The sequence below is a fragment of the Ornithodoros turicata genome, chromosome 1, assembly GCF_037126465.1.
Source record: "Ornithodoros turicata isolate Travis chromosome 1, ASM3712646v1, whole genome shotgun sequence".
Lineage (NCBI taxonomy): Eukaryota > Metazoa > Arthropoda > Arachnida > Ixodida > Argasidae > Ornithodoros > Ornithodoros turicata.
Window position 1 is genome coordinate 198,022,627 of NC_088201.1, and position 26,847 is coordinate 198,049,473.

General features: G+C 45.7%; 2 protein-coding genes across 2 annotated transcripts; both read left to right on the top strand.

Annotated features, from left to right (window-relative positions):
- Window positions 1–6,340: 6,340 nt before the first annotated feature.
- LOC135393209 (uncharacterized) lies at window positions 6,341–7,132 on the top strand. The gene has a single exon (XM_064623706.1). The coding sequence runs from the start codon at window positions 6,341–6,343 to the stop codon at window positions 7,130–7,132; it is 792 nt and encodes a 263-aa protein (XP_064479776.1).
- An 8,440-nt stretch (window positions 7,133–15,572) lies between these two features.
- On the top strand, window positions 15,573–26,612 carry LOC135393222 (uncharacterized). Its single transcript, XM_064623713.1, has 10 exons — window positions 15,573–15,591; window positions 15,922–15,978; window positions 22,603–23,167; window positions 23,279–23,866; window positions 23,976–24,118; window positions 24,182–24,345; window positions 24,424–24,601; window positions 24,659–24,862; window positions 24,937–25,134; window positions 25,211–26,612. Exons 1-4 carry the CDS (start codon window positions 15,573–15,575, stop codon window positions 23,538–23,540), a joined length of 903 nt encoding a protein of 300 aa, XP_064479783.1. The 3' UTR covers window positions 23,541–23,866; window positions 23,976–24,118; window positions 24,182–24,345; window positions 24,424–24,601; window positions 24,659–24,862; window positions 24,937–25,134; window positions 25,211–26,612.
- The last annotated feature ends 235 nt before the right edge of the window (window positions 26,613–26,847 follow it).

Sequence of the window (26,847 nt, forward strand, 5' to 3'; positions counted from 1 at the left end):
AGCTGATTAATATTAAAGTCACCTCAAATGACCTCACCTACAACACCTACCAGAAAGGTCGCAGGCTCCCTTTACAGACACAGGTAGGATTAGCAGAACTCACGGATATAAGAGGCAGAAACATTCAAATAATCTAGCTGAAACACAAGCTTTGAATAGAGTCCGTGTTTCAGTAGGCATGATAGAGACACACATGGTACAGTTATTCATACTGATGTACATTAGAGAAAGGGAACAAAGAAGGTAGTGGAGGAGGATATCCAAATTCTTTTTACAAAACAAGGCACACAGGCTTTGCGTTGTTGAATTTTCTGTTACAATAATTCTATCTGCAACAACGACGTAAAAGGTACATGTAGTAAAAGGTAAAAAGAAGAAGCTTGTACAATTGCAATATGCAAGTGCCATGCACGGGAATGCTTAGTGGCCACATAGTCCACTAGAGGATCTTGTAACAGATCTTGTAAGCTTGAAGCTGCTGTCAAGTCCCGTGCATGTGCTGATCTAAACCCGTGGATGGAGCATACTTTTACCACCTTTACAGGTGTAGTTCTGTGACGGTTTGAGGATTTGCTTCTGCATGGGAGAAGTGGAATGGCTTTCCCGAGGGAGGCAACTGTAACACGATACGACCCGCCTTGTGCGAAGTTGCAGTGCCAAGGGGGCCATGAGGACTCGTCCGGCAAACGTTCGGCCACATGTTTTCGGGTGCTCCCGGTGTCCAGTTTCAACACAGCGTCCGCGAAGAGTGTCTAAAAATAAAGAGCAGAAAGAAAAGCCCGCGAAAACGAAGGAAGTGGCAGTGGGCGGTTGGTTCGGACACGGAAAGGAAGCATAGAGAACGCTGCGACTGATTGCCAGAACCGAGGTTCAGCGGCCAGTAAGTTGATGTAGTTTTCTCCTGAATCGGCCACCGCCCCGTAATTCGAAAGACGTCATAACCCAGGACTGAGAATTCTTGGAGAAGCATCTCATCATTTGTCGACGCCGGGATCCTCGCTTCAGCCAGTCATCGGCCCCTACGCTTCGGACGTGTATCTCGCCCCGAATCCAGGATTCATCGCTGTGTGACGAGAGACGACGCACTCGGTGAGAGCACTGACTTTGTCACCGTGCCGAGGTCCTCTTTAGGTTAGGGAACGCCATAGTCGATCTGTCTGAGCATTTTTATCGTCTATATCGTGTATCGCATTTGCCATTTAAATGTTTGTTGTTTCTTTTGTGCTGAGTCTCTCTGCCTCTGCGGGTGCCCACGTTAGCGTTTCCCATCCCTTTGTGCTCCGTCTTCTCCAAAGCCGAGAGGCGCCACAATTGGTGGCAGCGGTGGGATCGCTCCTGTGAGTCCGCAGAGGAAACCGTTCGAGACCCCTTTTTGCCCTCGAGCGGGGAGGAGGAATGCCATCCTTTAGATCTGTACTGTAGCGTGTCATAGAGTATCCGCTGTAATGTTATTTGTGCCAAAGAAATTATATAGGTTGCGCCGTTTAGCGCCGTAGAGTACCCGTGGCGACATGGTTCGCACGGATGGAATGTTAGAAGCTGTTTAGCTGCATTGCTCAGCATTGTAGAGCACCCGTTGCGGCGTGGTTCGAACGGATGGAATGTTAGGAGTACAGAACTGCATTGTCCAGTATTGTAGAGTACCCGTGGCGACGTGATTCGCGCGCATGGACCGTTAGAGGTTGTTTAGCGGCATTGCTGCGTGTCGTAGAGTACCCGTCGCGACGATATTCGCACGGATGGATTTGAAGTTATGAGATGCATCGTTGAGCATTGTAGAGTACCCGTGGCGACGTGGTTCGCACGGATGAAATGTTAGAATTTGTTTAGCCGCATTGCTGGGTACCCGTCGCGACGTTATTCGCACGGAGGGAAAGTACAGTTTACGGAACTGTAGTGTTGTAATAGAGCGCCCGTCACAGCGTTATTCGGGCAGAAGAAATGCAGGGAACGCGTCTCATGTATTCGCGAAGATTTGTTGCAGCGTAGAGAATAACCTGGCTGCAAGTAGGCAGACCGGATGACCATGTGAAGTTCGCTGGCCGCAGGTAGGGCTTATTGACGATGCAGCGAGATGATTTGACTGAACTATGACGCATTTGTTCGAATGTAGCTCATTGTGGGAAGTTGTCCACAAGTAATTTGATGATGTTGTGAATATTTGTTGCTCATTGTGTGATAGTTTGGTGTATATATTGCGAGTCATATAAGTCAGAAACAGTAGGTTCTTCAAGTGTGATTTGCGTTGAACTGTGAATGGTGAATGTAAAGTTTTGTTGTGTTCTATGATTAGTGACGCGCTTGCGCCTGCACGTAATTGTTTCATCTCTTGCGCGACCATGCAAGTTAATTGTGTTAATCGGTTTTCAGTTCAGTTTTGTTGTTGGACTCGAGTACAGGACAATGGACATTTTCGTGAGTGTGTGAATTTTTATTTCGTGATTCGGCTGTGCATTGTGCGTGCTTTGTGAAGAATGTAGCCGAACTTTTGTTGTGGTCGACGCAACGATTTACAATGTTTGGCGTGTATTTTGCGGATTTTCACTTTGTGAAAATCCTTTCTTTCAGGGGTGAGCGAGTGTGACGGTCCGAGTTTCCTGATAAAATCGGTTTCACAGACTTTTCCCGAGTTTTTTTTACATCAAAGGGACAGCGCGCCCTGTTGCTTTCAAACGGTCGCAAAATCTCGCGTTCCCCCACAGTTGAAAGCCATAAAACTTTAGTTGACATGTACGCAGTGTCTCTTCGTGGGAAGGGTAACATCTGCTCCCCCTTAGACCGAGTTGTTTTCCCTTAGAGGCGGCTTTGTGTAAACGGCACCATAACTGTATGTCAGTGGCGTAGCCAGACGTCCAAGGTAGGGGTGGCTCGATACGAATACTCGCCCCCCCCCCCCCCCCCCCGCTGATCCTGTGTCGACAACACACACATACTTGTGCACACTGCAAACTGTAGATTAAAAAAAGGAACGAAAATAGTTGATTTAGACGTTCACAGTACGATTAAATGTATAGGCTGTCATGCCCAATGAGGTGGCGTCACGAGATTGGAAGTATTTTGAAAAGCTCATACTTTGAAAACCATTCAAGAGTGCTTCTTAGATAGACGCCATGAACTGCAAGAACTTTCGCGATCGTCACACTGGACCCCCCCCCACATATATTATGTTCTCGGATTTGCACGATTTGTGTGGGTCGGTCCGTGGCAGGTAGGGGGGGCTCGGGCCCCCCCTAGCCCCCCCGTGGCTACGCCACTGCTGTATGTAAACGAAAGCAGTGGCAATTACAGCGTTCTTCGAATGCACTGTCGGACGCACGTGTGTGTTTTTTTTTTTTTTTTTTTGTTTGGCGTACGTGACTGACTCGGGTTGTGACATGGCGCGGGAAGGTTATATAGACCATGGGGGACTTTGAGAAAGGAGAGAGTGGGACAGTGGCATAAACAGTCAGTGGTAGTTTTGCGTCGAGGGTCGGAACCAGAAAAGAGTCGTCCAGATGTGATCCAGAGCGGGAGCCCGGACGGATGCCCGGAGGGAGATGGACGACGGCGGCGCCTTGATGCCTGGAACCCACCTTCGACATGAGGGTTCGTCCCCGAAGTCTCCTTCCACCTGCGCTGACGTCCAGGCAACCGAAGTTGCGAACAGGAGGCCCAGCTGGCGGTGACTGACCGGAAAGAGGTGCACCCGACGACGATGTGGCGAGCGAAGAGACGGATCGACGAGGGCGGTAGCCGAGCTCCTGGGACCGAGCCTCCAAGTTGGACGGTAGGCCTGCCGCCAAGTCACCGTCTTCGCTATTGTTTGACCCGGCCGTGGACCAAGAATGGAGACCAGAGCGGATGAAGATCGACGGAAGCAGCAACCGAAAGCCACAGCATGGAAAGCCGGCCGCGTAGGTCACTGCTGAAGTCATCTTCAGAGCTCGTCTGCTACACCATCGTCCATGGCCTGGTGAAGATGTGGTGTCGTCGGAATGCGCAAAGTCAGGGTCAGTCACTTTTGCCGCCTTGTTGTGTCTCCTACGTTTGCACACGATTCACATGTTCATTAACCGTGCGTTTTGTATAACTGTTCTTTTAAAGTATACCATGTTCGCTTGATATCATGTGTGTTGTTGCCGCGATTTGTATTATCCATCATACGAACTGAATAATGGCGTAGTGCTTAGTTTTATTCATTAAATCATGTCTTCTTGTTGACGAGGTGTGTGGTTGTTATTCCTTCTCGCCTCTGCGGGTGCCCACGTTGAGTGTATCCCCTTTTCTTGGTGAATTTTGTGCTCCGTCCCCTTTCGGCATCAGAAACGAGGGACGTCACAATGAGAGAGGTCAGCGCGGGAGACCAACATGGCAACGCAGGCAGGCGCAATGGCAAACTCAGTAGCACCGGGCGTGTTAGCTTTGGGGGGAATGGTTCCTTCATTTACGGGTGATGGCAATGGTGTCAGTGTTAAGGACTTCTTTATTGTGTTGGAGCAAGTGCGCAAAATGAGTGCCTGGAAAGACGAGCAGCTGATCGGCATTGCACGATGCAAGATGGTGGGAGCCGCGTATAGTTTTGCGTGACATGATGAGGATGTACAGAACGCTACTACGTACAAACGTTTCAGGGAATTGAGTCTAGCTCGCTTCGACACAGAACCCCAGCATGTGAAGATGGAAAGATTTTACAGTGCGCGACAAGAGCCTAGTGAGGATTTGTGGGCATTCTCTTCGCGAATTCGGAAATTACGAAACGATACGTTGGGCACATTTGAGGGCGAGCGCGCCGACGAAAGGAGAGACGTAGCTAATGAGATCGTCAAGCAACAGCTTCGGACACAGTTCCTCAACGGTCTGCGGGACCCTGTACGGTGATTCGCTTTATCTCATGATCCCAAAACGTTTGAGGAGGCTGTGGAGGTGGCCGTTAGAGAAGAGAGCAACGAGAGACTTATCGGAGAAAAGCAGGCTGTGCGAGGGGTTTGCTAGGAACGGGATGAAAAGTCCGACATGTTAACGCGGCTTGAACGCTTAGAGACCTTGTTGGCCAGGACGCTTTCCCTGCAGGAGGAACGTAGTCAGTACCCTCCCAGTGGACGTCGCGAGAGCAGACAACTGACTTGTTACAACTGTGGTAGACCGGGCCATATCGCGAGAATCTGCCGATCACACGTCAGAAATAGGTATGAAGAGCCCCGCATGAACACTGAACGTAGGGCAGAACCGCGCACCCCGCAATCAGTGAACCAGGGAAACTAGATATACCCCCCGTCGACGACCACGGCGAGGGGGATACAGAGGTCTGCGTCGTTCGAGCTGGGGGAGAGTGCTGCCCGATGGTAGAGTGCACGATTGCCGGTTGTCCTGCGCGATTCCTCATCGACACAGGTTCTAAGGTCAGTTTGATAAAAGAGGGTTTTCTAAACAGAGGGAAGCCTGGATGGCGAGATTTGTACATAAAGAATGGGTCAAGTGTGAGGTTGGTTGGTATAACGGGAAGTCCACTTGAGTATAGCGGCTGCTACAATGTCCCCTTCGTGCTAGGTTCCACGGAGTTCGAACGTCCGTGTTATATTTGTCAGGATGGCGCACTATTTCCCACTGACGGCATAATCGGACAAGACACATTGACGGCTGCGGCGATCGATCTTATCACTAGCCGAGGCGTTCTAACGATACAAGACAAGGAAGTACCCATTATAAACTGGCGGGTGTATCCACTTTGAAACCATTAAAAATAATCTTTCAAAAATAAACGCGGAAGTACCCACTGTTAAAAGTATATCTCCCAGAATATACGCTTAAAAATAAACGCGCAAAAATAATCGGCGAAATATCCTCGTTTAAATATAAACGCTAAGGAATCCACGGTTAAGAATATATCATTGAAAATAAATCGTTTCAGAATCCCCCTAAATCCACCCTACAGTTGCTAGAATCATGTGGTATGGCCCAAATCAAGGTGAACTGCAAGCAAGGGACTTAACCTAACCTCACAGGACCAAACTAGCCTAAACTATCCCAAACTAACGGAAACCAAACCAAACTAACCTAACATAACATGATATAACCCGGCGTAAATTGCAATCAGACCTCCTCCGTGCTAGATGGTGAGGGGATTTTGAAACAGTTTATTTTTAATTGTGGATTATTAAACGGTGATTTCTGAGCCGGGATAGTAAGCGGTTTATTTTAGGAGATATATTTTAACCGTGTATTTTTTAAGTGGATTATTCTTGAATGTTTTATTCTTAAACGTTTATTCTTAATGGTATATTTCAGGGACCCCCCAAACTGGCAAGGAACGTTACCGAAGTGCGGTTGTGACCGACTTACCGAGGATCGCACGCGGGTTAGGATGGCGGACTGTTACCAATTCCCCCCACGTTCAGAAAGTATCTGCGTGGGTGTCCTGCCGGAGAGCATACAGGGGGGTGGATTAGCCGTACTTGAGGTGGACAGGTTAGAGGTGAACGGATTGACCGGGGCGAGTGCCCTAATACGCGTGCACGAAAGCCGTAACGTACCAGTTCGAATCGCGATTTTGACGTTACAAGAAATAACCCTTCCTAAGAATAAGGTTGTCGCTTCACTAGTTCATGCTGAAGTGTCCGAACCGTTACCTGATTCAGGCGAAGTTCCTGTGCGAGGGATCGAAGTTGTAGATGTCGAGAAGATGTTCCAGTTAGGCCACATCGAAAGTGTTAAAGGTGACAGCCTTACCGCCTTAATCACAAAGTACAGTGACGCGTTCGCGCTTGACAATCTGGACTTGGGATGCTGTGGTGTTATTAAGCACCGTGTCCCGACACAGGACGCTGCGCCGGTGTACCGTAGGGCGTACAGGATACCATATTCGAAAAGAGAGGAGATGGAACGTCAGGTCAGCCAGCTGATGGACAAAGGAATCATAGAACATTCCACGTCACCATGGGGCGCTCCGGTCGTGGACATGGCTTCGGGTTATTGGCAGATTCAGCTAGACGAACGGGACAAGGAGAAGATGGCGTTTACACTCCGACAGGGCATTATCAATGGACAAGAATGCCGATGGGACTTGCAAATAGTGCTGCCGTGTGGCAGAGAACAGCCGAGGTTGTTTTGGCTGAACTGCTTGGAAAGTCATGCCACGTTTACCTGGATGATATAATTATTTTCAGTAACAATTTTGAGGACCACATCAAGCACATACAGAAAGTTCTGGTTAGATTAAGGGAAGCGGAGCTCAAACTGAAGCCATCCAAATGTCAATTTCTGAAATCGGAAGTCAAATACCTTGGACATATAATTTCAAAGGATGGAGTCAGGCCAGATCCGGGAAAAGTGCAATGTGTCAAAGAGTTCCCTAGACCAAGCAACGTTAAGGAGGTTCGCCAATTCTTAGGGTTGGTCGGTTATTATCGTCGCCACATTCCCGATTTCGCAAAGCTAGCTAGACGCCTCACACGCCTTACGTCCAAGACAGTTCGATTTTGCTGGTACGGTTTGGCCGAAGACGCATTCACTGTGCTCAAAGACAAGCTTGTCACGGCAACGGTTTTGAGATTCCCAGATTTCACCCGCCCCTTCACGCTCACGACCGACGCATCGAAGCACGCTATAGGCGCGATACTGTCTCAGACATTTGATAGTCAAGAACACCCGGTGGCGTACGCAAGTAGGCAGCTTAATAAGGCAGAACGAAACTACGGCGCCACTGAGCAGGAGTGTTTGGGAGTAGTGTGGGGCATACGTCATTTCAGGTGTAACTTGTACGGCAGGCGCTTCCAGGTAATAACTGACAGTCAACGGGTATATTACATTTCTCGTAGGATTTTGTGTCATATGGATGTCATAAGGATGTGTGAACATATTTCATGACGAAGTATACAAGCTTGTTTGAAAATTTCGCGCTTTGCTCACAAAAGCCCGTCCGCGAATCGGCAACATGTTCTGTGTATGATGTCACGGCCAGTTCGCCTCGGAGACGGGCAGTAGCAGCTGCTGTTCACGCCTGTGGTAAATATCGAATATTTTCGATATTTGTACGATTTTCAACTTCATATTTCACAGAGTGAATGCTTTAGTACAGGGGAACTAATTAAAAATGATCGTGGGCTTGTCAAATATCGTTTCATGGTCCCTTTAATGTGTGATATCACTCTCAGCCAAATTTACACATTTAAAGGTATAAATGGCTGTCCTGTGGCGCATCCCCCAAAAGGGATAAAAATGATACCACCAGGTGAGGTATAATAATTTATACCTGCAGGAAGGTATGAAAATTCAGACCTTGGGGTGCAAAGTATACACCATACATGGGGTATAACTTCAATACTGCAGGGTATAAATTTAATCCCAGGAACAGGGTATAGCAAAGGTATAAAAATGTAGACCCGTGGGTGCAAAATGAATACCATTCACAAGGCATAACTTAAATACCTCAAGGTATAAACTGAATCCCAGGAACAGGGTATAGCAAAGGTATAACAAAGTAACCTTTGGGGAGTAAAATATATACCATTCAGAGGTTCAAATTATATACCCCGAGGTAACTATTTAGTCAATAGAACAGGGTATAGTAACGGTATAGAAATCCACGCCTTTGGGTGCAGAATAAATACCGTTTAGAAGGTTTCTATCAGGTAATTTGAAGGTATAAATTTAATCGAAGCAGCAAGGTACTACAAAGGTATCTAGACCACTGGGTGCAGAACAGTATATTTCTTTGCACCAAAAGCACGCAAGGAATAAAGTACGTCATGTCTGTACCTAAAATAACTTCAAAGACAATGCGAAGTTTTTTGAACCAAACCCAAAAAATGTTTATTTACAGTACTACATAAATAAATTTACAAAATCAATGCACTTCTCCCGAGCCTTTGTCTCTTCGAGCTTTAAAATTGCCCTTTGAATGGTGTTTATATCGATGGGCTTGATTATGGGGCAGAGAGGCAGCTCTTGTTCCTGAAAAGACCTTTTTTAAATACTACCTACATGCAAAGCAAGCGTATTTTGTTCTCACCTGTACGATAACTGACGAAGACTACTCATTTTATCTCCGTGAAATTAATGTCAGGGCAAGGATGCACAGGTCACCTGAAATAGCACATATTGAATATTTAGTGTAACCAAAATGGGAAAAAGCAAAAAAGAAAAACTTACCGTCGCTATCTGCAATGAGGAGTAGTTCAGCCTCCGTGCCGTTTTCCTGTACGATCATCAAACGATCTTGAAATCCCTGCTGCGCTTGTGCGACGAGTTCTCGTTGGACGGAACAATATTCTGAACTCAAGGAGCAGCTATACACAAGAAGATGAGAAGCTGTCAGTTTCGTTAAACGGCAAAAAGAACGACAAGAAATAGGTAATGATGTAGTTAAAGGGCAGCTTATGATAAACTACATCAAAATACGTGCATACACAGTCATATTTATCAAAACGAACACAACTATCTATCTTTTACTTGGAATTTGGAGCTTGGAAATTGTATTCTGCATTTCCCGCATAGAACGTCGCTGCCAATATTCCGCCAACGAAATCCGATATATCATCTTCTAATCCATTGACATATATGCTGAATGCAGACAGTAAACGCAAAACGAGCTGGTATGCCATATAATAACAAACGTAAACGCAAAAAATGACATACGCACGAAGGAAGAAGGTACAGGCGACGGGATTGCGTTCGCTTGTCTTCTCGCAAGGCGCAATCTTGTCGTCTGTTCCTTTGTGCGTATGAGTCACATGCTGCGCTTATGTTTGAAATTACTCTAACACACTCTAAAACACTCTTACATGTGGGTCGATTGAACGATAACTGGGGCGAAAGAAATAGAAGGTCGACGAGAACGGCAACAGAACTTATGTCAGGTTCGTGTGGTACTGCACAAACACGTGAGCACATCATACCTTTGTGTGCACAGACTCTGGCCTCTAGATTATGAAGTTTATCCACCAGCAAGCCTGCAACTACGCCATTTTGTCAGATCACAACTGTTACACAAACTATCAATACTATTAACCTAGAGCCGTTCAGCTCTCCTTAACCAAAAATAAATAAGGCAACTCAGAGAACAAGGAGCAGTCAAAAACAGGGACAACGACACAAGAAGACACAAACAGAGGCTCCACTATCAACAAGTTTTTACTGAATTGCACAAGCACATTTATACCCAATGGTATAGAGGGGAAAAAAAGGGGGCAAAAACTTGTTGATAGTGGAGCCTCTGTTTGTGTGTCTTCTTGTGTCGTTGTCCCTGTTTTTGACTGCTCCTTGTTCTCTGAGTCATGTACTATCAAAAAACTCATGGACTATCAAAAAAAAAAAAAAAAAAGCACACACACGAATGGAGTGCTACTGGAAATTCAAAATCAGCCCCACTAGGGTTCATTTTCAAATTACCTTCCTTTATTTCATATTTTCATTTGTTACCATTGTCCCCTTAATTGACAACAGCTACATTAATGACGATGGAATAAGGTGATTCACGGCAACAAGTGCGGTAATTAAAAAAAAATACTGCCCATTATTTATTTCTTGCATTATTCCATAGACACCTCTGGGGTTGCTGTCATTTCGGTTATCCAAAAATGAAAAAAAAAAACAGTCATAGATAGGCTAGTATTTCTTGCAGCCGACCACAGCAAACAATTCCATCGTCACCACCCTCAGTTCATAACAACAAATGCCGCACGGTAACGAGTAGGGAGATTCCCCATAAGAGAAATATATCAAAGCCGAGGATAATTCAGGTTGATTTTATAAGTTTGATTTTAGATTAAGATGATGTGTACAAGTACAGAGAAGGCTCTGCTATTGCAACAATAATATTTTACGTTAACGGAAAGGTAATATGGATAGTATTAAACGAAAGCAGCATCATATGAAATAGTGTTGCACATAAAAGCGAAAGGAGAAATGTAACATGAAATTCACGAGTGCTTTCCTACACGCGAACTGCAAATTCCTGGATACGTAAATGCGCACTTTTTCTCTTTCTTACTTTTATTTTTCGTGCTAATTTCGTATTAATTTTACGTGCCATAAAATTTTGTCACCCACGCTGTTTATCCTTCAGATGGACAAACGCGTTTAACGATATGTTTGTAACGTTAACGTACTCGTGACCAGTGACTTTGCTCAGAATCGTGCATCCTTTGTTATCTCAACGGCAAGTTAGGTTAGGCCAGGTAAGTTTTTGCTAGGTTAGGTTACGGTAGGCCAGTGTAGGTTGCGAGTAATTATCCGCCGTTGGCGTTTCTGTGGTGAACAATTGTATACGAGTGGCCGGAAGTATGACGCGAAAATAAACCACTGTAAATAGATGTTATCTGTCTATAAAATGCACAGTTGCGTGCGTGAAACTAATACCCCTGTCACACGACAAACCGAATGTAATTCGTTTGTCTCTTTGTGTGAGCTACACGAAGAAACAGAATGTCATTCGCAAATGATGTCACGATAGCGGTTCCGAAGGCGCTTGCCAATAATGATAAGCCTTTTGGCCAGTTTCTTCGAAGCGAAGGGGAATCACATTGCTAGGCTTGCATTTGACAACTTCCTTTGTCGTGTCATTTTCGTAGAGTTCATCCAATGTACTTAAACTCGCTATTTTTATGTGTCGGGTACCGTGTATCGTATCGTGCAGCATCTCGCATATGACTGACACTCAATGGGAACAGAGTATAGCTTCGAAATGTTAAAAACAGGAAGAGATGAAACATCTATTTATTATTTCCTATGATACAAGCTTTCGCCCAGAGCCCTTCTTGAGAATAAAGACTAGTGGGACGGGGAAAAGCAAGACGTGGAACAAAAGAGGAAATGGTCGAAGAATGTTCCAAGCGCTCAGCGTATTTGGGTCAGGTAGCTATGGAGGTTGAGTTCGAAAACCGGTTAAGTGTATATGCCTGTCTGTCTTGCATGGGAAGACCTTGAGTTTTGGGAAACAATGCTGACCAGTGGTTGTTAGTGCAATTTTGCGATTTGGAATGATTCCTGATTTTTGTCTTTTGTTGCTATCCGTAAAGTTTGACTGTCTGATGACAATTTTATGCGTGTCGTAAAATCATGTTCCAGCAGTAGAAATTTGCAGTACGAACATGTATGGAAGCCTGAAGTTTTTTGAAGGCTGTAAATTACTTATAGTATTATTTTCTCTATCATTCTACACATCCCACGCATACTGTGCAAAGTCAACAAATGCACTCAGAACATTTATTCTGTGTCTGTGAAACTGCGAAGGGGTTTACGCCGAAACATTCAAAAATGCACTGTGAAAAAGCACCCGTGAAAAATCTGCGCCGCAAATAAACACTGCGAAAATAAATCGTAGTTACGCTTAAAGAGGGAATGTCCCGAATGCTAATTCAAAGCGATACATATGTTTCTTCGTGACATTTCTAGCGTTATTAATGCTGTGTCATCTAAGAGGAGCCGGAAAAATTGAACTATCCAGCTTCACATTGCAGAAGACGACGCTCGTATGAATACAGGAATAACAATGAATTCGAACACCAACATGCTGTTCCGACACGTCCACCCTCCTAAGCACAACGGCCGCTAAAATGTGAATTTCATTCGTTTAAAGGACATACGTTTTATAGTGCACTGGAAATAAATATCTCCTTTTATGCAGGAAAATTCCAACAACAACTCATAGTGTTTGGACATCGTAGTTCACAACAACACTTCTACGACAACACTGCCGCATTTTGTATTAAAACGGCGCAGATGGCAAGTCAACTAAATTTGTGAATATAGCCGCTAATGCACGAAGACGCATGATATATTCCACTTATAACTTGCATCCGCCACATGGCATTACTGAAGCACATCACTAAATCACAGTATTCTTGTGTTTTATCGACGCAAAGCTACAGCAAAACAGCGCAAGCGGCCATCTTAAGCAACCACAAACAAGTTAAACCATTATAATGCAGTATACCTTCCCTGGCGGAGCAGGTTTCCAACGAGGTCTCGCGGAATGCAGAGGTATAAAAAATAACCCTGAAGGTATAAACGTGGAACATAACACTGCTTTTATACCTACTGACAGCGCGCAAGGTATATCGTTGCAACAAGACACTTATTTATACCATTTGAAAGGTATACATATAGCCCTTATGGTCTAAATGACGTGACAAGACCCTCCTTGGCACCCCGTTTATCCCTTTTTAGCACCATTTTGCCTGACAGTGTACAGTTAGAATTTATGGCTCAAATCCCTCCAGTGAAGCAGCAGTTACGAATGATACCCCTCAGGTTTTAAGCGCCGACCAAGTTACAACAACCGAACGACGTCTGCCTGTTCTCGTGCGGCTAGCTTACACAAGCCTCAGTGAGTGATTTAACGTTTGATACAGTTAGAATTTATGGCTCAAATCCCTCCAGTGAAGCAGCAGTTACGAATGATACCCCTCAGGTTTTAAGCGCCGACCAAGTTACAACAACCGAGCGACGTCTTCCTGTTCTCGTGCGGCTAGCTTACACAAGCCTCAGTGAGTGATTTAACGTTTGATACAGTTAGAATTTATGGCTCAAATCCCTCCAGTGAAGCAGCAGTTACGAATGATACCCCTCAGGTTTTAAGCGCCGACCAAGTTACAACAACCGAACGACGTCTGCCTGTTCTCGTGCGGCTTTCTATAGCTTACACAAGCCTCAGTGAGTGATTTAACGTGTGATACAGTTAGAATTTATGGCTCAAATCCATCCAGTGAAGCAGCAGTTACGAATGATACCCCTCAGGTTTTAAGCGCCGACCAAGTTACAACAACCGAGCGACGTCTTCCTGTTCTCGTGCGGCTAGCTTACACAAGCCTCAGTGAGTGATTTAACGTTTGATACAGTTAGAATTTATGGCTCAAATCCCTCCAGTGAAGCAGCAGTTACGAATGATACCCCTCAGGTTTTAAGCGCCGACCAAGTTACAACAACCGAACGACGTCTGCCTGTTCTCGTGCGGCTTTCTATAGCTTACACAAGCCTCAGTGAGTGATTTAACGTGTGATACAGTTAGAATTTATGGCTCAAATCCATCCAGTGAAGCAGCAGTTACGAATGATACCCCTCAGGTTTTAAGCGCCGACCAAGTTACAACAACCGAGCGACGTCTTCCTGTTCTCGTGCGGCTAGCTTACACAAGCCTCAGTGAGTGATTTAACGTGTGATACAGTTAGAATTTATGGCTCAAATCCATCCAGTGAAGCAGCAGTTACGAATGATACCCCTCAGGTTTTAAGCGCCGACCAAGTTACAACAACCGAGCGACGTCTTCCTGTTCTCGTGCGGCTAGCTTACACAAGCCTCAGTGAGTGATTTAACGTGTGATACAGTTAGAATTTATGGCTCAAATCCATCCAGTGAAGCAGCAGTTACGAATGATACCCCTCAGGTTTTAAGCGCCGACCAAGTTACAACAACCGAACGACGTCTGCCTGTTCTCGTGCGGCTTTCTATAGCTTACACAAGCCTCAGTGAGTGATTTAACGTGTGATACAGTTAGAATTTATGGCTCAAATCCATCCAGTGAAGCAGCAGTTACGAATGATACCCCTCAGGTTTTAAGCGCCGACCAAGTTACAACAACCGAGCGACGTCTTCCTGTTCTCGTGCGGCTAGCTTACACAAGCCTCAGTGAGTGATTTAACGTGTGATACAGTTAGAATTTATGGCTCAAATCCATCCAGTGAAGCAGCAGTTACGAATGATACCCCTCAGGTTTTAAGCGCCGACCAAGTTACAACAACCGAGCGACGTCTTCCTGTTCTCGTGCGGCTAGCTTACACAAGCCTCAGTGAGTGATTTAACGTGTGATACAGTTAGAATTTATGGCTCAAATCCATCCAGTGAAGCAGCAGTTACGAATGATACCCCTCAGGTTTTAAGCGCCGACCAAGTTACAACAACCGAACGACGTCTTCCTGTTCTCGTGCGGCTTTCTATAGCTTACACAAGCCTCAGTGAGTGATTTAACGTGTGATACAGTTATAATTTATGGCTCAAATCCCTCCAGTGAAGCAGCAGTTACGAACGATACCCCTCAGGTTTTAAGCGCCGACCAAGTTACGACAACCGAATGACGTCTTCCTGTTCTCATGCGGCTTTCTATAGCTTACACAAGCCTCAGTGAGTGATTTAACGTGTGATACAGTTAGAATTCAGGGCTCAAAACCGTGCAGTCAAGCAGCAGTTACGAATGATACCCCTCAGGTTTTAAGCGCCGATAAAATCACAACAACCGAACGACGTTTTCCTGTCCTCGTGCGGCTTTCTATAGCTTATACAAGCCTCGGTGAGTGATTTAACGTGTGATACAGTTAGAATTTAGGGCTCAAATCCCTGCAGTGACGCAGCAGTTACAAATGATACCCCTCAGGTTTGAAGCGCCGACCAAATTACAACAACCCAACGACGTTTTCCTGTTCTCGTGCAGCTTTTGGATATTTTATACAAGCCTCAACGAGTTATTTAACATGTGATACAGTTAGAATTTAGGGTCAAAACCCTGCTGTCAAGCAGCAGGTACGAATGATACCCCTCAGGTTTTAAGCTCTGATACAATATCAACAACAGAACACAGCTTTCCTGCCCTTATATAGCGTTCGATGGCTTATAAAAGCCACAGTGAGTAATGTAACATGTGATACAGTAAGAATTTAAGGCTCAGAAACCCGCAATGAAGCAGCGGTGTCGGAGGATACCGGTCAGGCTTTAAGCTCCGACCCGATTTGAACAGCCAAACAACATTTTTATTTCCTCATATGGCCTTTGATAGCTTAGAAATGCCACAGTGAGTGATCAGATGGTTTAATTTTCAGGATTTTATAAATGACACTGCTAAAATTTAAGGTTTGCAAATGATGATTACGGAGAGTGAAATGCTATCCAGCAAGTCAAAAGCTGCAAACTTGAAGCTTTTTGTTGCCTAAATACATTTGTTTGTGTTGTTTCCAGGTGGAACCCCTGTAGCTGACCTGAAACCTGGATTGTTAGATGCCGTACAAGAATTGGGTATGGGATAGAGAAAGAAGTATTGAGATTCTATTGGAGAATCTGCATACCCCTGCTTATGCTAGTCCTCACTAGGCCTACCAAAGCAGGCACACAATTGTTCTCTTGCTGAGGTGACGGATTTGTTACTGACACTCATTATTATTATTTCTTATAATTATTTCTTCTCAGTATTTTCACACTACTCACAATTGTGTTTCACTTTCAGTTCAAGTTCTTCAAACAGAGCTGACCCACCAGAATGCTGTCCACGGCATCCCACATGCTCCAGCTGCGTGACGATGCCCCACCCCGGATTGTCTTATGTCAACAGCGCGCTCCCGTAGGGAACTATGGACAATAGAAGATGGACTGTGGACATACTAAGGAATTATTTAGTAGCTTCATGGTGCACTGGAGAAGGAACAGCAGACCTGGACGAAGTAAACAAGCGGCCCTTTTCAGGGCCACGATATGTGTGCCACAATGACTAGCGTCCTGCGGATAGAACAAACCCTGATTGTGATAGAAGATCACTGAACTAACCATAAGTCAAGCACAAGGGCTACAACAGTGCTGACAGAAAGCAATCATTGCAGTTCCATATGCCATACATTTCGTTAAGCACTGTATTTTTGATGGCAGTAATCTTTAGAGTTGAAGGAGCCATGTTCTTCCACTTTTTTGGTCAAAGTATGCATCACAGAACATATTGCTGAGGTGGACTGTATGTGGAACAAACAATAACACCTGTTATTCATTCGCACTGAAAATATGAAGCAGAAAGTGTTGAGGTTGTTGCAAGAGACCTGTACTATGTTTGTTCTACCGTTTCTCCACAAAAGTGACGTGGAGAATGCACTGGACGGCTCCATTTTCCTTCTTCCTCTGTTTAATGTAAAGGTAGTTCTTTTGTGAGGCATTGAGGACAAAACTCTTTGAGGCAGCATATTTGGGTCTAAGAACGCAATTGTAGCCACAGGACACGTTGGCTTTAGACCACATCATGGAGGGCCACAAGGAAAAGAAATGACTGTAGTTACAATAAAACATTGGTATATCATACATAACAATGTACAGAGAAACAGGACCGACACAGTTATTGTGGAGCCCGATAATGTGCACAATTCATTACTGAAATATATAAAAAAATAATGGGTTTACTAGGCTAACTGAATTAAATGGGCTGCCTTTCAAATAGATCGCTAAAAGTATGACAAATTATTCAACATTTGCAGAGGTTTTGGAGAATGTTCATGAGCACTCAAAATTATTCATTTACTTACTGTATTGTTGCCTTTGCTCACAGTTGGAAAAATAAGTAGAAAATCAAGGAGAAAGAGCTAGCTGGCATATTCAAAGTGGGTTATGGCTTCGGGTTCGCTATGTTGTTTTTAATGAGAAGTGCAGAAAGTTGGGCCAGTTGGTACATAGCTGCGAAAGGGAATAAGAGCATACAGACGGGACAATGGAGAGAAAGAGCTGCTTTCGACTAAACTATAATGATAGGAAACCCCACACAGTCATGTGCACAGGCGCATTTCTATCTCACCATGTCAAAACAACGAGTACAGTGCTGGACAAATGTTAGAGAACATGCTTCGGCGCATTCCTTCCTCAGAGTGAAAGCGAATTGGACCATACGGCCTTGGACATGTGCGTATAGGTAGCACAGTCGCCTGTATGCAAATCCGTACGATGCCATTCGCTGCCAGTTTGTCACCCGGAGGAAGGAGTGCGCCTGAGCGTGTTTCGTAAACTTTTGTCCAACACTTTACAAGTATAAAACAGATTAGCAATGTAGAGTGGGCTAGTTGGTATGACATCTTACAGTACGGAGCTATGGCAGACAAGGACAGCACACCGCTCTACTATCAACTTGTTTATTTCTGGAAAAAGAGAAAAGGAAGGTTGAACGTCGGGATTGGGGTTTTGACAAGACCTGAAAAGACGGAACTGTACACCTAGTGGTGATGTTTCCCTGCTGTCAAAACCACGGCGGTTATAAGGGATGACACAAGTGAAAAAAATTCCCATAATTTGAATAAAACTTCAAGTTTCTTATCCATCAGACAAATAGAAGCTTCAGCAATATAACTGGAAGAGCCACTTCGATTATCTCTCTTTCGAACTGACAGTTTGCTTTTCTTTTATGTTGAGTTCTTTCAAAAGCCGAGTTTTAATGTCACTATTTGATTTAGTGTAAGAATTAGGATTAACAGAAGATCGACTCAATCCTCGCATTAGCTACGGTGTGCTAGTGTAGTATACCGCACTCGAATACCAGGTTGACGTTCCCGTAATTTGGGAAATTCAAGAGCCACAAGAACTGCTCGCATCCCGTGCATTCTATCTAACAAGGACAGCGCAGCAGCAGTATACGGCGGGCCAGGCTCAAAACCATGCCTGAAAATCTGCACTTCTAATTTTTCGAGAGTGTAGCTTCGTTCTAATTGGGTGGCTCCGCGTGTTTGAGATCCCGGTAGACAGGGCAATCGCTTTCGAAACTAAACAATGAGGATGAGAAAAGTAACGCTGTCCTATATCTGCGCAAAATCACCACACTCTTAGAAAAAAAAACGAGTAAAACGGGGAGTAATTGCAGCTTCTACTCCCCTAGCCTGCGATTACTCCCCATTTTAGTCCCCTAATCCGGCATTTAGTCCCGACATTTACTCCCCAGGACTGCAAGTTGTCACTAAACTTCGCGCATTGTCTCCTAAATGCAACAGTCTACGTAAATATGTGCCCTTGGTCAATCGGAGCTGCATAAGGCTGTATGACTCGGACAACGTAGCAATTTTCCAGCTACACAGAGTAAGAAGCAGTTAGCGCATCTTTCTCCGCTAACTGTGGCATATGTATGTAGCAAGATTTTATATCACCCGATATATCACGCTTGACGGTGTGCTTCAAAGTACATGCATGCACACGAATTATGTACTTGGGACTCTTACGACAGTGCGGGAAATGCAGTCTCCACTCTGTGACATTCATTTACGCCCGTGTATTTACTCCCGAAAGGGACTATTTTTTGTAGTAACGCGTTTAGTCCCCAAAAGGAGTAAAGGTATTCTTTTTTTTTTCATAGAATGCATAGCTCATGTACAAAGCAGGTCTTCCAAAGACATGAACGGGTTTTTCCGAGGACCCACCACCGTGGGAAAACAGACATAAGTGTAGGGTGCAGGTGGTGAATGTGAATCATGTGTCACCCCCAAGATTTTTCTTGAATTTCTTTGAGAGGTGTTCAAAATTTTATTTGCAGTTAATTGAGCTGATATGCGTATATCCAACACCGCGGGTTCGGTGATTTCTGTTCTTTTTTTTCTTTTTTATGATTCATTTGCTACAGCAATTCACAGATAACATCGACTTAGTGAAAGTATACTTTATGTAGTAATTGTAATTTTTAATGCTTTTCGTATCTTAGGTCTCCTCTTTCTTCGGTTTTTCGATAGTTCTGTCTTCCGACTTTCCAGATTTCTGATATACTTCGATCTCATGATTTTCGGCATGCTGATTGCCATTGCTCCTGAGCCCCGGATCCCGACATCCTCGAAATACCCTCCTCGTGACCACTTCTCCTTCCAACTCATTACAAAAAGTGGTGTCCATGACCAAAGAATATTGATATGCAGAGAAAGGAAGGAAGGAAGTAGAAAGGAGTAGAATAAGTAGAAAGTAGAAAGGAAGAGAGACAGATAAATATATAAGACACAAAATATATAGACAAAATATAAGAAAAGGAGATAAATTGTCTTGGATCAAGGATACTTTATTGGTACTAAGGTCACAAAATGATCACGATGATCGGGCATGTTTAGACAAAAATATATACACAGTACCGCGAGGATAGAGAGGTAGCAAGCGAGCTGGTGGTATAGATCCTTAACTTAGATCCATAACACAGACAATCTTGTCGTTTTTTGCACCCCGGTCTCGGATTTTTAAGTTAAGGATCCATACAAGGTAATTGAACCTCTGTATGCAACAAGCAACCCATGCATGTAATGCAATCCCCTTTGTAATCAATCCCCCAATCAATGTAGTGCAATCCCCCGTGTATTTTTGTTGCAACGACATCCACATATCAGCATGTACCTGCCATTGAAAATTTAGAACCGTATTGCAATTTCTTCACCTGTTACAGGAGGAGAAATGTATGTGTGTCAATGGGATGGGCAGACAGACCTTGCCCCTATTCTACACACGCATACAAATATTAGCTTAGATTTTGTTATACGATGCGAAATGAACTGCGTCTTCCACTCGAAAACACGTTCTTCCTAACTAACACGACTGTGTCGGCAGTCATACTGAACGTTGTATCAAAAAAAAAAAAAAAAAAACACGTGAGCACTAAGCTAATGAGTCATATTTATGCTGGTCACCTACGACATTATTTTCAAGATTGTGCTCGTTTAGCAGCGCGATGCGCTCGACACAGACTGCTCTGCCACGCACAGGTGACTTCACCCTACCTGGCGGTTCTTCAGCAATCAAAGTCCGACTTCTGAAACCTGCTTGTATTTGCGCGATAATCCTGTGAGCATGCGGTGTTACATTGAAAAATGATGTTAAGTCACAGACTCAAAAAACACAAGCATATATGTTACACATTTTGCACGGATTAGTCGAGGAAACCTGGCTGCAATTGCTTTACCAAATATTCACTTCAAGTTTTCCCGGTTTGCGATTTCTCCACTTATCCCTAGGAAAACTATACATGCCATCAGCACAAAGCTTGCGTGCACGCAAGCTTTGTGCTGATGGCATGTAAGAAAAAAAAATGAAAGAAATGAAACACACAGGGCACCAAATTTATGCGAACCAGAGCTGGATGAAGAATCTGTTAACAGCAAGCAGAACAAGCCATATGATATGTTTTCGATAACATTGAGACTTCCCGTGACCTTCCCTAGCACAACCAAAATCATGCTAAAGTCGGTCACATATCCATTATTTCGCTAATTTTTATCATGTTACGGATGGTCGTTGGAAGTTGCAATGTGACAGAGTACACATTGCCCGACTCCACTCTTTACCCTTGTATTTTACACCAGGCACAAAATTTTGTTAATTTATACAGTTAATTACTTTAATTCATTAAAGGCCGCTCCGACAGTCTAATTTTTGGAACGCCAAGGCAGTGGCGAAGGCTTCGGGCGTACAGGGTTCGAAGGGTATTTAACGATGTTGTAGAAACCCTATGCAAGAGTGGAAGGCTGTAAAGCACAGTCACCCTCACCAAAGCCGCGTGAACAGCTAAGAGGGAGCGTTGATCACAGTCCCAGCCAAAGCCAGAAAGATGTTGAATGGCAGGAAGCCATCGCTGCACGTTGGTTTCAAGGTGCTTAATGTGATGTGCTTAACAAGATGCCACACCAAGGAAGCGATGCGAGAGCTGAAGCGAGAGCTGCCGTGCACCAATCCAAAGAGGGAAATTACGCACTTTTCGGGCGAAAGGTCCATTCCAAATCGCGTAACGTAGAGGTGAACGCTGTTTAAGGCTGGTTGTAAACGGCGCTGAATGACTGGTCGTCACTTGCAGTCCAAAGGGCAACGTCATCGGCATACACGGAGAATGCTACCTTGCGTGGAACGGCATGACATTCAGCGGAAGCTGGAGAACTCCCGGTCCAGGTCCTCCGTGAGCGGGAAACGGCTCGACACTTCCTACGTTTGCGTGCGCACGTTCCCCGCCACCCACTCCTCAGGAAAATTCGATACCGTCCGGAAAGTGATTTCCATCGCGTGGCGCAGAGGACACGCAGGGCTCTCACCGGCTTCACACCTAGGGCTGTCACACCGCCGAACGCCCCCTGGTCTCTGCCTGTACCACCCACCATTCGCACGTCTTCCTGACCTCCAGGTCCGAAGAGCTCACATTCCCCCTCAAGTCCTTCGAGCCCATTTTTATGCTCTCGTAGACGCGAAGTTATCCACCTCTACCGCCGCTTACATGGCGGTAGAGGTAGATACATTTCGAGATGGCGCATCTCGAAATGGCAAGTCCGCAGTTCAAGTCGGTAGTTCAAGAACGTCGCCTTTGGCACTGTAGTTCATCCACAGCTACGGAACTCTACGCCATACTTTTCTTTTCGCAGCACATCGTTCCATCCCCCCCCCCCCCCCCGGCATTGAGTGGTCTTTACTGACTCAGCGTCTGCGTTGCAAGCAATTGAAAATTCTGGCATACGAGACTCCCCCGCACCGTTGGTTCTGGATGTGTTAACCGCTTACAAACTTGTCTACGAAGTAGAACATAAACTCGCTCTCCAATTAGTTCCCGCCCATCGCGGTGTCGTACACTCCTGTAATGTCACATGCTTTCAGCCGGGGCCCTGGATATCAATCCGCTTGCATCGACAGTCCGCTTTTAGCAATTTGTTCGCTTGACGCGGTACCAGCATGCCCACGACGTGCTGTGCAACTGCTTGTGACGTTGGAAAACCGATGTGCACGATTAAGGCATCTCTCTTTCGTTTCCCGTCTGACCCTGTCGAAAGAGAGCGGTGGAAACGAGCCATTCCGCGTGTGGAAACGGAAAGGTTCAACTTTGACTCGCCAAGCACCAGAGTCTGCGCCCTGCACTTCGACCCATCCGACCTCGTGAGGACTGACAACTTCGTCATCAACCAGGAGGTTCTGTCGTAGGACAGGATTGTGCCGAAGCTTCGTGCCGAGGCGGTGCTGCGCATCTTCCCGAACTGTCTGTCTACTTGACGACACCGAAGCCACAAAGCCGTGTGCGCAAGACTCGTGTGCCAACTACCCAGTCCGGACCCAGCAATACCGCGACGAAACGCAAGCAAGCCCTGTGTGCGTCCCCCGTGGAGGGCGGGCACCCAGTATGTGGACCGACGCATAAAATACTGAGGCTCCATTCCAAGGAAAACGCGGATCCTTTCCTAGACGTGGAAGAAGAAGACGGCGAAGCAGCGCGTAGACGTGACAAGTTGTGCCAGACAGAAGAAGGTGCTGGCTGTTCAAAGAGAGGACTGCAAAGAGTGAAAGCGAAACTTTGGCAAGCACAACGTGCACTCCGTGGCCTGCTGCGAAGACTTGCACACAAGGTCGTTGAGTGCCGCACATCACACGTGGCCCGTGGGAAACAATCAGAGCAGGAGAAGCTACCTCAGCGCCAGAGGATCATCTTCGACCAGTGGCTGAAAAAGGCAGCCGCGAAGTCTGCAAAAGGAATGAGGTATGTTCCAAAGCCAAACAGCTGTTCAAAAAGGTGCCAGAACCCTTCCAACGTCACCACGTTTACATCCTTTTCAGACACCGTAGAATGAAGCATTTGTATTTGTTTCAGGTACAGCATGGAATGGATTTACGACTCCCTTCTTCTGAAAATTAAGTCCACTGCAGCATACACATTCCTTGTGGAGAACGAATACCTGCCTCTGCCAGACCCTCGAACGCTTCAGTCCTACATCTCAAGCCTCGACGCAAACTTTGGATTTAATCCTGACCCCTTCACTCTTCTGAAGAATAAACAGAAGGAGGTGCCAGAAAGAGAGCGCCGTGGCAAGTATTTGTCTGTGTGGTCACACAACAACCAACAAGTGTACTGATCATTTACAAGGGTGCTCATGTTTGACGACATGAGCGTACGGAAAGGCAGACATGGTCGTTCTCGGAAAGGTGGACCATGGTGATCACACACTGCCACAGGACGAAGTAAAAGACGGAAACCATGTGCTCGTTTTCCTGTTACGGCCATTCCTTGCAGGGTGGTCCCAAACAACAGGAACGTTCTGTACAGAAGGAGCAGCACCCGGCTCTGTCCTGGCAAAGCTCATCCTTCAGTGCATCGTACACCCCGCCAATGCGACAGTTCTTGTGCAAGCCATTACATGCGACAACTCCACAAAAAACCATGCTGGACTGAGGGCTCTAGGTATGCACTAGCTCTTTGTATGCATCTCCACCTCCCTTAGAGTTAGTATTTCCAGCAGAGGAGACTATAGCGTAGCTTGACACATTCATCGAGAACCATATATTTCCAGGTATACGCGTATCAGCTGAAGGAAACCCAGTCACGTACTTTGAGCACTCTACTGTTCCAGTAATGAAAGTCACTTGCATCATAGATGTTCCACACATTTTTAAATGCATCCGGAACAACCTCCAGAAAGTAGGAAAATTCATTGTAAGTTGGTTGATCGCTTAGTGTGTGTAACATGTTCAAAAATTATTACGTTTAATGCTGTAGCTTCCTGGTGGTAAAGAAGTCTACCATCGCCATTACCAAGCTCTTCTTGAGTACGAAGAACAACAGGGTGGTTTGCGAGCTGTGACGCTGTGGTTTGCGAGCTCACAAAGGCACACATCTACCCAAATGCATTTCAAAAGATGAACGTAAAGCTCGCAGTGCAGGTGAGCCTCCGTCCATATTTTGGTATTCTTGTGCTAGCGTTGATGCAGCAGCACGATGATCATCTCAAAATTTTTCAGCTGTTCAGTGAATCCGTGGCGACATCCATAGAGTTTTATAGCACACGAGAAGAAAGCAAAAAAGCTGCATGGCTGCGAAGGAACAGTTTCTTTCACTCGAAGGCTGAATGCACTCTTCGACAGCATTAACCTTCAGCGGCCAGATGACGTGGCGAACGCTGGGCCAGGACAACTAAATGTAGGTCTTCACATCCTAATAATCGTTCATATGTTTCTAAAACTTAAGATGTTTCAGGTCATAAAAGAGAGCATTGCATGGCTGGAGGAACGGTGTGCATTTAGGAAGACACTGACTCAGCAGCAGGCATGCTTTCTAAGCAAACAGACTTGTTCTGCTTTAAGGGTGACTCTACGCAGCACTGTTGCACTCGTTGAAAACCTATGAGCTTTGGGGTACAAGTATGTTCTCACCGGAAAGCTCGGTCAGGATCCACTGGAGGTAAATATCTACCAATGTACCTGCTGCGACAGATAACGTTTTCTTACAAGGAGTCAACTAATCCCATCTTCCAGAAATTCTTCGGCATCGTCAGGCATATTGGTGGTGATGGAGGACGACCAACAGCGGTTCAGTTTTTATAGATATACCGCATGCTGTCCGTAAACAACCTGGTGAAGCCACCTGAAAGAACCAATGTCCAGTCGCAAGGTCCGCAGCTGCTGTTAACACTTCAGAGCCTTTTCGGAAAGAAGTCGCCTCCGATTAACCATGTAAGCAAATCCCTGTGTGATGTTTTACATGATGGAAAGTTTCCCTCTGCAAACTGACACCATGTTACTGTCACAGGTAGAACGCCTTATCGAGAAACTGGACAGTATCCTGCTCGACCCAGCTACTACATATGTGACATCCAACTTCACCAGGCAACCAGTGTGACCACCAATGATGCTATTTTGGAATACCTTGGTGGTTATATTGTTCACAAGCTTCGTGGAGGGGACTGTGCTTCCTGTGCGGACACCCTGGAATGCGCAACAAGTCAGCCGATCACGACAGATCTCATCTCGATTAGGACCCATGGTGGCTTGAAGAGACCATCACGACAGCTAATGAAACTGCTGAAGCTGGTAGAGTCACACTTCAGGGACTGTACAAACAACAGCGTCAGGTGCACCGCTTACGGGGAAATTATTGAAGCAACCCTCATCAATGAAGAATTGGCGACAGCAACAGTTGGCTGCAAGGAGCACTACGTCCAGAAAACGCCTGAAGTGTTGCACTTTTTTTGTACGATGCCGACTACATTTCCTCTCAAGGGAGAAAAATAAGAAGTGAAATGAGGCAACACGAAGACCTATCCCTGCTGGTGGTGGAAAGAAATGAAACCATCCCGGAGATACAGCGCACGAGCAGTGCATCTGTCTCTTGCACTCCACAAAACGGCCCCTCTCAGGGCCAACCCCAATGATGCAGCAAAGGGCTGGCGTCTGCGTTGAGATACCCGAGAAAGTTAATTAAAATGATACCTCAAACGGGCGTGGCAAATATGGTAACGACAGGCGCAGTGAATAATGTTGAAATCAAATTAACATAGCTGAGGACCTTCAAAAGGCCCCACGGGTTCTACAACGGTTCTGAAATCCTGACGGTAAAACACGGACTGGTGTTACAGCGCACTGCATGACACTCTTCCACGTCTCAATGAGCTGGCTAGAGTGCTTAATCAGAATGCTTTAACGTAATCTAACGAACGTATTCTATGTGCAAAGTGACATCGACCACTCAGTAAAATAATACACGCCCTCTCTCCTCCGTGCGGAGAACGTAAGTAATGTCAGCTGCTTCTTACCTCATATCGCAGCCGCGCGCTGGACACGGGCTCAGCATTCGCGGTTATAGCGCTCAGTTTTACCAAATCGGACGAAAACTTGTCTGGTGAAGTTCGTACATCCCCCATTTCAGATTCCCCGATAAAAAAAACCCTCCGAAAAAGGCCGTAATAAAAAATCCGGAGCAAAAACACCAGCACTGAAGAACAGTGGCGGGCGCGAGGTCTTCCTTCCGAACTATTGGCGCGCCACCATGCGTCGGCGGCGCGCCCTAAGGAGTCTTTCGCCGGAGTTTTTTGACCAGAAAGAGTATCAAGTGACCGTGACCCAGCGTTCGCTTTCCGCATACCAGCACATACCTCTCGTCAAGATGCCGCATTAGTTCATCGAATGCGCCTCGACGTGGCCTTAACAGCACAGTGGCGCTACCGCTTGAGACAAGTTAACTCTCTCCACTGCAGCCACTGCGGTGCTGTTGAACATCTCGAGCATATTCTTCTCCATTGCCCACACTACAACCCTTTCCACTCCGTACTCTCCGCCCCCCTGAACGAGCTAGACTCACGTCTCCTCTCCCTCACCTGACAAAAATGCTTGGCCCCTGGACGCATCCAGCTCACCAACGCTCTGCCCTCAATGCTCTCTTCGCCTATT

What these genes read in the sequence shown, in the direction of transcription:
- LOC135393209 (XM_064623706.1), top strand. Translation starts at nt 6,341, where the DNA reads ATGGCGGACTGTTACCAATTCCCCCCACGTTCAGAAAGTATCTGCGTG.
- LOC135393222 (XM_064623713.1), top strand. An exon ending in AGATGCCGTACAAGAATTGG is followed by an intron (nt 15,979 to 22,602) that starts GTATGGGATAGA and finishes GTCATCAACCAG; the next exon opens with GAGGTTCTGTCGTAGGACAG. An exon ending in AAGTCTGCAAAAGGAATGAG is followed by an intron (nt 23,168 to 23,278) that starts GTATGTTCCAAA and finishes TATTTGTTTCAG; the next exon opens with GTACAGCATGGAATGGATTT.